General features: G+C 44.8%; 2 protein-coding genes across 2 annotated transcripts in view; both read right to left on the bottom strand.

Moving 5' to 3' along the window:
• Positions 1-7,029, bottom strand: part of LOC109279249 (amyloid beta A4 precursor protein-binding family B member 2-like) — a 21,264-nt gene extending 14,235 nt beyond the window's left edge. Inside the window, exon 1 of the mRNA XM_009280133.1 lies at positions 6,834-7,029. The gene's annotated coding sequence lies outside the window, so the exon portion shown is untranslated. The remainder of the gene's footprint in view (positions 1-6,833) is intronic.
• A 4,031-nt stretch (positions 7,030-11,060) lies between these two features.
• The window catches only part of APBB2 (amyloid beta precursor protein binding family B member 2), a 97,390-nt gene continuing 96,301 nt past the window's right edge, over positions 11,061-12,149 (bottom strand). Inside the window, exon 10 of the mRNA XM_019472295.1 lies at positions 11,061-11,247. Within this exon, the coding sequence (XP_019327840.1) occupies positions 11,061-11,247 (187 nt within the window). The remainder of the gene's footprint in view (positions 11,248-12,149) is intronic.

Here is a 12,149-nt window from a genome sequence, read left to right as displayed (position 1 = left end):
TCTTTTAGTTTAAAACCATTCCCCCTTGTCCTGTCACAACAGGTCCTGCTAAATAGTTTGCCGCCATCTTTCTTATAAGCCCCCTTTAAGTATTGAAAGGCTACAAGTAAGGTCTCCCTGAAGCCTTCTCTTATCCAGGCTAAACAAACTCAACTCTCTCAGCCTTCCTTCATAGGAGAGGTGTTCCATCCCCCTGATCATTTTCATGGCCCTCTTCTGGACCCGCTCCAACAGGTGTCTTTCTGTGTCTTTCTTCTGCTGAGGGCTCCAGAGCTGGACGCAGTACTCCAGGTGGGATCTCACTAGAGCAGAATAGAGGGGCAGAATCACCTCCCTCGACCTGCTGGCCACACTTCTTTTGATGCAGCCCAGGATATGATTGGCCTTCTGGGCTGCGAGCACACATTGCTGGCTCACGTCCAGCTTTCCATCCACCAGTACCCCCAAGTCCTTCTCGGCAGGGCTGCTCTCAATCCCTTCATCCCCCAGCCGGTACTGATACTGGGGGCTCTTCTTGAAGAAACATTGACGCCTCTACTGTTTGCAGCAAGCCCCTGAGGCTGTGAGAAATGGCTCCTCTTTGTCCTGTGAAATTCCACTCGTGTTGAGTCACCTTGAAGAAGTGCCAGAAACACCACCTCCCGCCCACAGGGGTGTTGATGGCTGCTGGGAAGGTGCCACCGGGGGGCACCTGGCCCACACCTCGGCTCAGCAAGTGCTGCCTCAGTACCGCAGCGGTGCACATAACACTTCCGTCGAGCCTCTCCGGCACTTGGTCCTGCAGCTTCTGTAAATATTTCTGCTCGTAACAGTATGCATTCATAAACAAGGCGGTACAGCAGAATTACAGGAGAGAATGAAACACCAGCTAGTACATCAGTTTCAACTACTGAGAGCTAATAAAACCCGTGCGGTGGTGATTCAGACTCACACACCAGTGTTTCACTTTAAGTACCTGAACAGCTTGAACAAAGTAAATCGGCTAATTACATGTGCAGGTTGTGAATATGCATAAATCTTTAGATGATCAGGGCCTGCATCTGTAAATCTGCTGAGACAGAGGAGGAAATCTGAGTTCTTCAAAACCTGTGGTGCTGCATCACGCGCAACCCTGCCAGCACCATCTGTTTTCAAATCATCAGTCAAAATTAGCACACAAACCACTACTGATTTCATTAATTCATGAAGTCACCTAGATGCCCATATGCTCACATGAGTGGTCCTACACGGCAGCCCAGTAGCCAGGACCTGGAGATGGTGGTACAGGCTGGTGGCAGTCAGCTCCCCCAACGCCAGCAGGAGCCTTGCAGCCTTGCTTCGGGCATTTCTAGGCATTGGGAAAACAAAACTGAGCTCCGCACTCCCTCTTGGAGAAGAACGGTATGGCTTTGGGGATTCCAGAGTATCCGCTCCCTGCAGCATCAATAACAAAGTAAAACTTGGGAAAAGTTTTGTGTTTCCCTACACAGGACTAGAAGGCAACAGCTTCTTGTTTGTCCAAAGCCTTGAATATCAAATAAGCCAGAAGACTGCTCTCTGATTCTTGTTTCACTTCAGATCCCTTCTGGGTCGCTTCATCTGTAAACCTTCATTTGACTGCAGCTCACTGGAAGCTGATTAACATTTAAGTGAGATTTATGTGCAGCAGGCCCCTTTGATAATGAAGAAGTGCCGAGTAACGTGTTTGCAATAGATATTTATGGAAAAGGGCAAATGCCTCCTCTTACCATTCCCCTGTCTTTACACCTTGCTGGGAAAACAAGGGAAAAAAGAAAGTCAAAAGCCTTTACAAAGCCAATGGCGGGATACAGAACTACCATAGGGTTAATAGATCACATCTCATCCAGTTGGAGTCTTCTCTGTCTCAACAGGGTGTGCGTGCACATGACATCTGTGGGATTTGAACCACAGCTCCTGGTGAAATTCCCTTCCATGTCAGTGGGGAGAGCAGCAAGGTGGTTAGTGGGAGAATAATGTATTTCGTTGCAAAAAAAAAGCTGTATATTCTTAAAACTTTATAACACAAGCGCACCACTTCTGTTGATATGGGATTATAGAGAAGGGGTACTGCATAGTAGGTAATTTTTTTTTTAAATCATTTGCGCACGTACTACATGATCCACTAGGATCTTTCCGGTTATAGGAACTGGATATAAATCAGTATTCTGGAAAAAAGCTAGAAGACCAAAAAAATAGGTAAGAAAATTATTTTCCTGCACAAGTGGGAAAGACTGGTTCTGCTGAACAGTTAAAAATTCAGTAGAAATTTTTTTATTTTGAAAGAATACATGACTAGAGAGGGACATTTTAAAAAGCAATTTAGAGAATTGCAAAGACAATGTAAGGTGTTAAGTAGAAAGGAATTCCATTTTTGTTTGCTCTTTTGCCCTCTTTAATTGGCAAATGTCTACAGTAATTGACTAAACCTTAGATACCATACCTATTTAACACCTGGCTAAGCATCACTTAGCTGCTCAGCCTGGGATTAATATAATCACATTAAATGCAATTTATGCTAATGCTGTCCTGTTTGAGTAGCAGTCATAGCCATTTGCCACTATTAGGCTAAAGTCCTAGGAGATGTCCCAATTAGGTACAGCCAGGAAGGGCAGCACATCCTCCATTACCTTCTCACTATAAACTTATTTCTTCAAAGGAGTGTAGAACTGCATTAATCCTTTTTTTTTTTTTTTTTGTTAAAAAAACCCAACACCCTAGCCTTGAAGTCTGAAATAAAAATTTTGACTCTTATCAATCAAAATTAAATTGCCACTATTTAAAACAACTATATTAAAATGATACACATGCAGGAAAATGTAAATTGCTTTACAGATTTATGTATTACAAACTGTAACAAGAATCCTTGAACCAGAAAATGATATCCTCTGGGCTTGGCTTAAAATTGATTGAAATTCATCCAGAATAGCCTACAGAAGATGAATGTTGATTTCTATGTACTGGTGTACAGACTCCTGCGACTGCAGGGTCACAGAGCACACACCGCCGGGCTGTGGGGAAAAAGTCTGCTGAGTCTATAACCTTCAGGCTTCACTTTGCTTTCCTGCAAACAATTGACCAGTGATTTGTGAAAGCAGGAAGAAAAAAGGGGAGAGCAGCCACAGCTACAGCACAGCAGGGTCAAAAGGCACCCGGCGGTAGGCTGCTATTCACCAGTCAGACATGAATGTTCATGGGTGCAGAGTAAATAAGCAGAGAAGGAGAAGAGCAAGGCAAGTGAGAGGAAACACATGAGAAGAAAAGCAAATAAATATAACACTAACAAGACCATGCTCTGATGTGGTTTTTCTATGACACGCAAATATTCTAGGATCACAAACAGCAGAGAAGATGAGGTGCAAGAAATCCTGCAGTAATATTTATGACAAAAACTACAGATCTTCTGGATTAACATTTTAAATCTTTTAACAAGACTACTCTTTCACATAGGAGGAAGGGGACTGATTTAGAGCTGAAATGAAGTCTGGGACTCTGTTCAGTTCACTTGTCTTTTTATTAGGCTCCCGTCACGGAGTTTGAGAAGTTAGGGAGAAAAACCCAAAGGTAAGAAACCAGAACTAGAAAAAATAAACAGGATTCACACAAGCTGCAAAATCTGTTTGTAGAAGATTTACTGAGGACCTTTCAACTTCCATTTCACCTACCAGATACCAGACAGACACTGAATGAAACCACTGCTTCCCTTCCACACCCTCTAAAGGAAGCCTTCTCCAGGTGACTACACCAACCACTTTGGAATCAAATCCTGCAGGAGGAGGAAGAAAAATGACTACTCCCATGAGTCTTCTCCTTCCCGTTTCCCCCAGACAGTCACGGTGCATTTAACCACATGTACTTCTCTCTCCTCAATGATTCGAGTTGGAAGAGATGTGGGAGAGAATGAATTTTCCCTACGTTTCTGACAGTTGCTGGCAATCCTAAAAACGTACGAAAGCCTTGCAATTTTTTTCCGTTCCAAGTGCTCCACCCCACAGAGCTTCTGCACCTCTTTGGCTGCTCCCCAGTTACAACTCAGAATGGCAGACTTGGCCACCACTACATTACTCTGGTCATTAATTTTTGATCCAAGTAGTTAAGATGTCCTCCCAAGCAGAGACTTTTGGGAGACTTTTCTTATTTCAATTCTCACACAACTTGAAAATGGGTTTCCTTGCAGCAACACATCAGTTCTGCATTTATTGAATTCTCCTCAAATGGTCTGGCATTGACACAGCATAGCTTGTTTTTCTTATTCATGCATAACGTTTGTAGGGCAAATTATCCCCTGCTGAAAGGCTGTTTGCTTCATTCCTTGATAACGTCACTTGCTAACTCTCAAGGAGGAGCTATGGCTACTTTGTGCGATACTCGGAGGCTTTAATCTGGCAGCCCTAAAACATACAGCCTGCCGGTTTTTCTTTGATGTCTTATCATGGCCACAGTTCTGCATGCTTCCAAAATTTGTTAAAACCCTCACAGAGCTGATACGTCCGATACCCAGCTCAGCCCTTCAGAGCCCAGCGCTTCCAAGCCTGAAAGCATTTGCACGACTTTCACTCCAATTTCCTTCCTGCGGCCTGATCCTCATGAAGCCACAGAAGCCATTCCCCAAGATGCGCTTCCCACATCTCAATGCTGCCCACCTCCTCTTGTAGGGAGGGGACAGGACTCCCGTCAGCCTTGCCACTGCTGCCTTGCTTGCCAGGAAGGTGGCTGTGAGATGTTACAAATCATTTCCCTTTCTACTACCAAGGGCTATATTCCACCCCTGCAAAGGGCCACAGATTTACATAGATGGAGCCATGTCAAAGTGCAATTCAGTATCTAAGCTCTCCAGATCCGTGAGCTGTGTTAACACAGTGAAAACAGTACAGACTGTACACCTACAATTTACGTTCCATGCTGGTCCTTCTGCCCAACCTCACCTCATGATCACTTGTGCCGTGGTCACCACCAAGACTGCCCTGGAGACTGCATCTTGTAGCGCTGACAGGGCACTGGAGAGAGGGTCCCAGGGGCACAGGCCACCTCCGTCAGAACATACAGGACTCCTCACCGCACGCCAGCAGCACGAGGGGACCCCAGTTACCAGTGTGCCACGTTCAGCTGGTGCTTGGGGGCAGATGAGGCTTACTGCTGCTCACCAACTGTTAGCCAGATGCAGCAAGTTGAAAAGTCAAGCAGCAGGTTAGACCTCAGCTTGTTTTATAAATGAACTTAAAGGAAGACAGAACTTCAGGGGCAGAGCCTATGAAAATCACTGACCACTGACTTTATTGCCACAAGTTTTTCATGGTGACTTTTTTTTTTCCTTAATTGCTTCACAGCATTTATGAAACATGCGCAGGCAGGGGGCTGCCTTCCTACCCTGCACAGCACAGTTTTCAAGGCAAAGGCACACAAATGAGGTAGGTTGTCAAGGCCATTGCAGTTGCTGCTTCTCCTTCGTAGCATCACAAAGTGATTTAACTCCTCAGGACGGCCAGTCTAGCATTTTTGATGAATGCTGAACTTCCTTTAAGTAAATGAATGTGTCATTATGCCTGTGAACTTCTGAACAGCCTCTTTGCAGCAGATCCTGTAAATTTGATTTTGACAAATATGTATTTAGCTATTTTTGACAATGCTTCTATCTTCCAGATCTAATTGAAAGATGTGGGCCTTTGTTTATAAGGAATATTTAAAGGTTTAATAAAGAAATATATCAAGTTGAGATGCTCAAAGCACTACTACAGATTTAACTGAAGACGACAGCAGACTATACTAGAACAGTTAATCTCTCCAGTGTGATTTATTTTATAAGCAATCCTTACTAGATCTCCTTTGTTCTTTATTATTCAGAGAACACTGCAATCGCACACAGACACTACCCACGAATCTGCTTGCAGCACAGTTTTGCCAGTGTTAGTCTGGGAGGATCATCACTTCCCACGTGCATGAAATCTACATTAGATTGCAAAGCCATAATCAAGAAAGTTCAAACATTTCCCTAGGCCAACACTGCCTAAAGAATTGATTAAAAATCAGTCAAGCCTAGAAATCGTTCTCATTATATTCCACAAAGCGAATGCGAGGAACGGTCCACATCTCTAAACCACATTCCTTCCGTCCAGTCCCACTTTCAAGTCCTTACAATTTATAAGAACAAACAAACCCCAAATCTCATCTGAGGGATGCAATTCCATCAGTACGAGCCTTTGGAGTGGCTGCAGCCCTTGTGCTGCAAAGCACCTGACTACAAAGCCTTACTGTCTGCGCTCCCATGAAACAGGAAGCATTGTAGAGAATTCCAAACGATCCCTTTGTACATCCAAACAAATCAAACATACTGGGGACAACTTTTCTTCAAACTCGAAAGACAAGCGACCAACCCAGCCGGATCCGAAACAAATACTAAAAATAGGAAATAAACATCGATGCTTCCAACTCTTGCTAAACTTAGCTTTTAAATGCCCTGCTCTTAGCATCCTGGTTTTTAATTTTTTTTAAATAAAAGGTGGGATTTTAATACCACTTTCCTGCATTTCAGATTACAGAGAACAAAAACGTCTACATTTTAAACTCAAAACAGTAGAAGCAAATATCAAAACCCACTGCATTGCATGATTTTAAACTGTTCTAGTACTTGAGGGTTTGGGACCTGGAAAAAAAAAACAGCAGGCAATTCAACTTGACAAATACTGTTAATAGCAAGGTGAAAAGGTGACAGAGAGAGATGAATTTACTCACTGAAGTTTAGCTTCTGTTCACTGATAAAAGCAAACCAATACAAGCATTGTTTGGTGCATGCTGGAAGGATAAACACACAGAGTAATGGAAAAACAAAAATCATTTACCTCTCTCTGAATCCAGGGAAGCATGAAGAAACAGAAAGAGCAAGTTAGAAAGCACTCACACAGACAGACCTCCAGTATATGATGAGACAGAGTAGCTGAAAGAAGTGCTGTACATTTAGTGTTCACTGTTTGTTTGTAGCACAGTGTATTTAAGTGTACTGCCACTATTTCAACACTTATTTTGGTTGAATCCCATTGCTCTGAAGTTTGTATTTTTGGAAACATGCAATGAAGCCAACAGGCATCAGCTGAATTTAGAGAGGCAGCACAGACATATCAACACTGAGAGGTAATCAAGCTTAAAATACCACACACAAGTCCGGGAAGTAGTATGCAGAAAGCATAAATAGACATACAAAGTGCATGAACCTTCCTTCTTCCAAAATAACACTATTTAAAGCAGACACTGACAAAACAAACAAGAATAATTCTTCAGGCTGTGAAAACCTTACATTGTTTAAATTGAAAGAGCAGAAAGATCGTTGTGAGTTTTTTTTAATGCCTTTTCCAGAAGCTCATGCCCCAAGGTCACTTGGGCTCCTCTGAAAGTTGCACCCTGAAGAAGTGACAGCCTGGGGAACAACCTCACACGAGCACCGAGCTGAAGCCAGGATGTATAAGATCACTACACACCTTCATTTCTGAAGCACTTCAGCAACCACCAGCTCTCGGTACGACCTAACCAACACCCCTTTCCCGAAGGCGGGCAGGAGAGGCACAACCTTCCCTGGCTGGGGGCTGCCCTTCTCCCCCTTCCCCGCAGAGCGGCTCTGCCTGCCCTGCTCCCTGCCTGAGCGCCGGGGAGGGCTTGCTGCAGGTCCCCGGCACCCACCGCAGCTGGCTGCTTTCTAGGTCATGCCAGCCACCACGAAACACCTGCAGCGTGAGTTCACAGGTACAGGCGCACTTCTGGAGCTGCTGTGTGAAGAAAGTAGATGTTTTCCCGTGACATTACCACAAAGGGTTAGCTGTGCTGGGGAACAAGATGGGTTGCTGCCTGCTTCTCCCCACCCCTCCTTAAAAACAGGACACCACTTTATGTAATGTATAGTGTCTCTACAGGGATAACAACCATTCTCCAGAAGAGAGCTACTTAGTCCTGCTCTCCTGTCCCTGTCTCCCGCATGCATTTGCGACTCCCCTCTTTTAAGAAGGGCTCATCTCCAGGGAGCATCCAAGCAAGGTTCATGCACTGTGCACAAATGTGGGACCCTACATCATCCTAGTTTGTAACTGACTCTGAGAAAAAAGTAGTGGAGTGGAAAATCACCCCGTCTCAAGTAATAAGGGCAGGATTAAAGACAGAGCACACTGAAGGGAAGGGATCCAATTCCCATTAGACATCTTACTTAAGCAAGCTTGCAAAGCTTACAGGGATTGATCTGTTACTCAGAAATGGCTTAGTGAGTAGATCTGGAATAAACATAGGCTTTCTAAGCCAGGTTTTAACTAAACGTGCATATGGTTAGCTAATGCATCTGTCCAACACGGGAGTGCAAGTCACACATGGATGCATATGTACATTGCTGGAGGTTTAATTTCTTTCTTATGTCGAGATGAAACCTCTTCTGGCGCAACTTGTAGCCGTTGCCCCTTGTAATCTCCATGTAGCTCCTTGTGAAGAACAATCATTCATTGGAACAACCTCTGCATGGATGTGACAGAGTCCCCATCACAGGAGGTTTTCAAGATGTGACTGGACAGGGTGCTAGACAATCTCATCTAGGCTCCCTTTGCCATGAAAGGTTGGATCAGATGGTCTTTCGATGTTCCTTCCAACCCGGGCTGTTCTATGATTCTGTGAAAGCAGCCAAGTTGGAAAGAAGATCCGTATTTACAAATGTAATGGATATTCCCAGAAATTTTACAATGGAAGTGTGACACTTAGCCTCGTTGTAAAGAAGAAACAGGGCTCTCCACTTCCTTCTATGCGTGAACTGGGAGTTTCCCCTTTTCAAAATCCAGTGGTGACCCGTGTGGATCTCCCCAACCAAAACCCCACTCGTTCCTTCACTTCAGCTACATGGACTTTCTACTAGGCTTTGCAGAATCAGCAAGGACTTCACCATGCCTGTTGCTACCATTTTATAAATTAAGAGGTTAAAATTAGATCTCAATATTGCAAATATTGGAAGTTTTTCAAGCCTAAACGGCCCTTGATTCTGTATTTCAGCGCCAATTTGAAAATCAGAATTGAAAAAGTAGTATCAGTTTTACTTTCCCGGCAAATACAGTCAATGTTTCTAAGTAGTATGAGAAGCAAAATATATATAATTTTCTTCATGCATTAATCACTGGCTCTATATGAAGTGGACAAACAGAGATTACCTCTCAGAACAAAGCTTTATATTAGAAAAATCTTCCAGCAATTTAGACACAAGGTAGTAGGGGAAAAAAAAGGGGGGGAAAAGAAATGTCTTGGATCTAGCAGATTCTGAACACAGTACAATTAGACGCAAAACATGACCTGCTGGTGCAAACTCTTAAAGGGAGATCTGCTAATTCCCCTACTGTTATGCAATATCCAATTGTACAGAACAATCACCATTGCACCTGTAAGCACAGACAAAGAAAAAGCACAGGAGGAAATTCAAGAAGGTGAGAGAAAAATATAAGCAGTTGGCTGCTGGACTTCCCCGAGCAGCGAGGAACAAGCGGGGCTCTGGCTGGGGGACTCCCATACTGTGGGATACATGCAAATCAAGGGGGGCTGTATCCTGCTTCTAAGCAGTTAATTACAGCTTTCCAATTAACCCAGTATCTCCTCATAGAGTGTCTTGTAATTTATGAATTATTTTCACACAAAAGACTATTTGCCTCTATTCTCTTCACATTCTGGTAGCTTGAATATGGTTGAATGATTTACCTTTAAACTTATAAATTGTAAAAAATTCACCCCAAGGCTAAAAAGCAGACATGGAAAGTTTCAGTTCAAATGGCAGATTCTGCTGATGGCTCTAAGTGCCAGAAATGTTGCAAGAGCAGCTGTGCAAGTGCTTCGGTATGGTGCTCTATATATCCTTTTCCAAGCTGACTGAGTTAAAAGGGGTCAAGCCAGACCCTGCCAATAATATGGGAAGACGATACCTAGAAAATTGTGTCAGGGTTGCTACACAGCATTTGAGATTCATTTCTGAGGGGAAAAGGCCAAGACCTCTGAGGAAAACAGCCCACGACCTTCCAGCCTGCAGAGGCATGAGAAAGGAGCCCCCCTCCTAGAACGAGCCCCGAGGGGACGCTGCCTCCCTGGGAAGGGGGTGACAGTCTCCTCCTCCCCACCATTTCTGCCAGGCCCATTTATTCCAGGTTGTTTTCCAATTAGCGCCTTTGGAAGCAGCGTATTGCAGTACTGCCGAGGGTGCCTGTGTCCCTGATTATCCTCTTTCCCCCGCACTCCTCTCGCAGAGGGTCGTACCCGGCCCAGGGATGCAGCAGAGGCAAGACAGTTGCAGAGAGCAGTGTAACCGGTGGGGCACCGTCCTGCGGGACAGGTCTTCACAATACGTGACAGTGATTGAGTATAAGACAATTTCTCCTTCCAGCCCCAGGTTTTGTACATCAGTGACTGATGCAAGCTGCATCCTGGAGGCTGATCGTTGATACACAATGCCCACCCCACAAACTGAAGGGTAATGGAGGTTTCACTGGGAGGTGAACAAACTGAGAGGCGCAGTGATATCACCCCTGAGCCCCCAAATCACCCTCCACATGGCACTTGTGAGGCCGTATCTGGATTTCTGCATCCAGGTTTGGGCCCACCAAACACGGGAGGGAGTGACAAACTGGAGCAAGTCCAGCCGAGGGCCACCACGGCTGCAGGAACCACGCTTGTTTAGCCTGTAGACGAGGTGGGCTTGTTTAGCTTGGAGATGAGGTAACAGGGAGAGGATCTAATTAATGTCTCCCACTTGCTCATGGGAGGGTTTAAAAAATGTAGCAAACCCAAGTTTCTTTGCCAAGAGAGCAGGTAAGCCCGCAGAGAGGTACTCCAAGAGGCCGCGCAATCTCTGTCCTTAGAGATTTTTAAAACTATCAACGAGGAACGGCCCTAAGGTAATCCTGAACCTTGCCGGGCTTTGGGCAGGAGGCTGGTGTAGGTGACCTGCTGCAGTCCTTTCCAGGGTAACATTTTTCCTGTCACTCTGTAACAGAAACACCTCAACCCACAGGACAGAGACGTGCTGTGCAGATGGACATGGCGATGCTATGCTTAGGCAGACGACCAGCCTACGGGCCTGTCTCAGCGGTGGGCAGAGGGAGGCTGGCAGGGGCGAAACGACATGCCCGAGAGCCCCGGCAGCTCAGGTACCCCACGCGCCCATTCACCCCCATGACCAGGACAGACGTCCTGGACTCCAAATACTCCACAGTTGCTACTATTGTGTCTTCTACTTCAACAAGGGCCACTGTAAGACTACAATGTGATGGAGAGCAAACCACACCAACAAACACAACAGGTTTTGTTCTTGGCATCTCCAATAAGGTGTTTAATGGAGGCGATGCTCCCATGCTCGGCTAGTGTTTTAGTGTGGCACCACACTGCGCATGAGCCTGGGAGAGGGTTAGGAGTCTACTCCCCTGTACCTGGCAGGGTGAATTGAAGTCTACAGCCCAACCATTTTTGTGACTGACGCATTCAGCTAGCAGGGTGAAGAAGTTAACACTTCACACCTCTTCATTCCTGTAGCTTCCCCTGGCGTCTGGCTGACTGCAACTTCCCCAACTGTCTTTTTTCAGCAGATCAGAGAAAATAAGGCTGCTATGTGTCACCTACACCCTGAGCAAGTACAGAGGTCTGCCCTCCAGCCTCTGCAGTCGTTATTTTCACGTGGGACTACACACATCGGCAGCAGCCCTCGCCATCTCTCTTCCTAAGAGATAACGACCAGCTGAAATGTCTTTGCTTTCAATTACTGGAGAGTTTTAGTGGAGTAAAATACATTTTACTTGATTAAAAATAATGATGCATGGCATGAGCCTTTCATCTTTATTTACAGTTATAAGTACTTGCCCAAGCATATCCTCTGAGGCACAGAAGAGGCCCTACTCTGGTTTTCTAATTTGTAATTACGAAGTCTAGTAGCACTTAATGCAGCAAAATGTTTGTGTAAAATGTATCTACACCTCAACAACATAACATGAATAAAGGAAAAAACCTTCATTTCTGTGCATTTGGAAGTCTCTCTGTTGCTTAGACAATGATTATGTCCTTCACTTACGTATGCCATTAGAGAAATATAGTTGCTTTCACTGAAAGGAAAATGGCTGTGGTTTATAATTTTTCTAAGGGTTTGGTAGCTTTTTAAACGCCCCCCC

Source organism: Aptenodytes forsteri, unplaced genomic scaffold (assembly GCF_000699145.1).
Source record: "Aptenodytes forsteri isolate BGI_AS27 unplaced genomic scaffold, ASM69914v1 Scaffold35, whole genome shotgun sequence".
In the NCBI taxonomy this organism is placed as follows: Eukaryota; Metazoa; Chordata; class Aves; order Sphenisciformes; family Spheniscidae; genus Aptenodytes; species Aptenodytes forsteri.
Note: the sequence above shows the minus strand (reverse complement) of the source record. Positions and strands in the feature narration are given on the sequence as shown.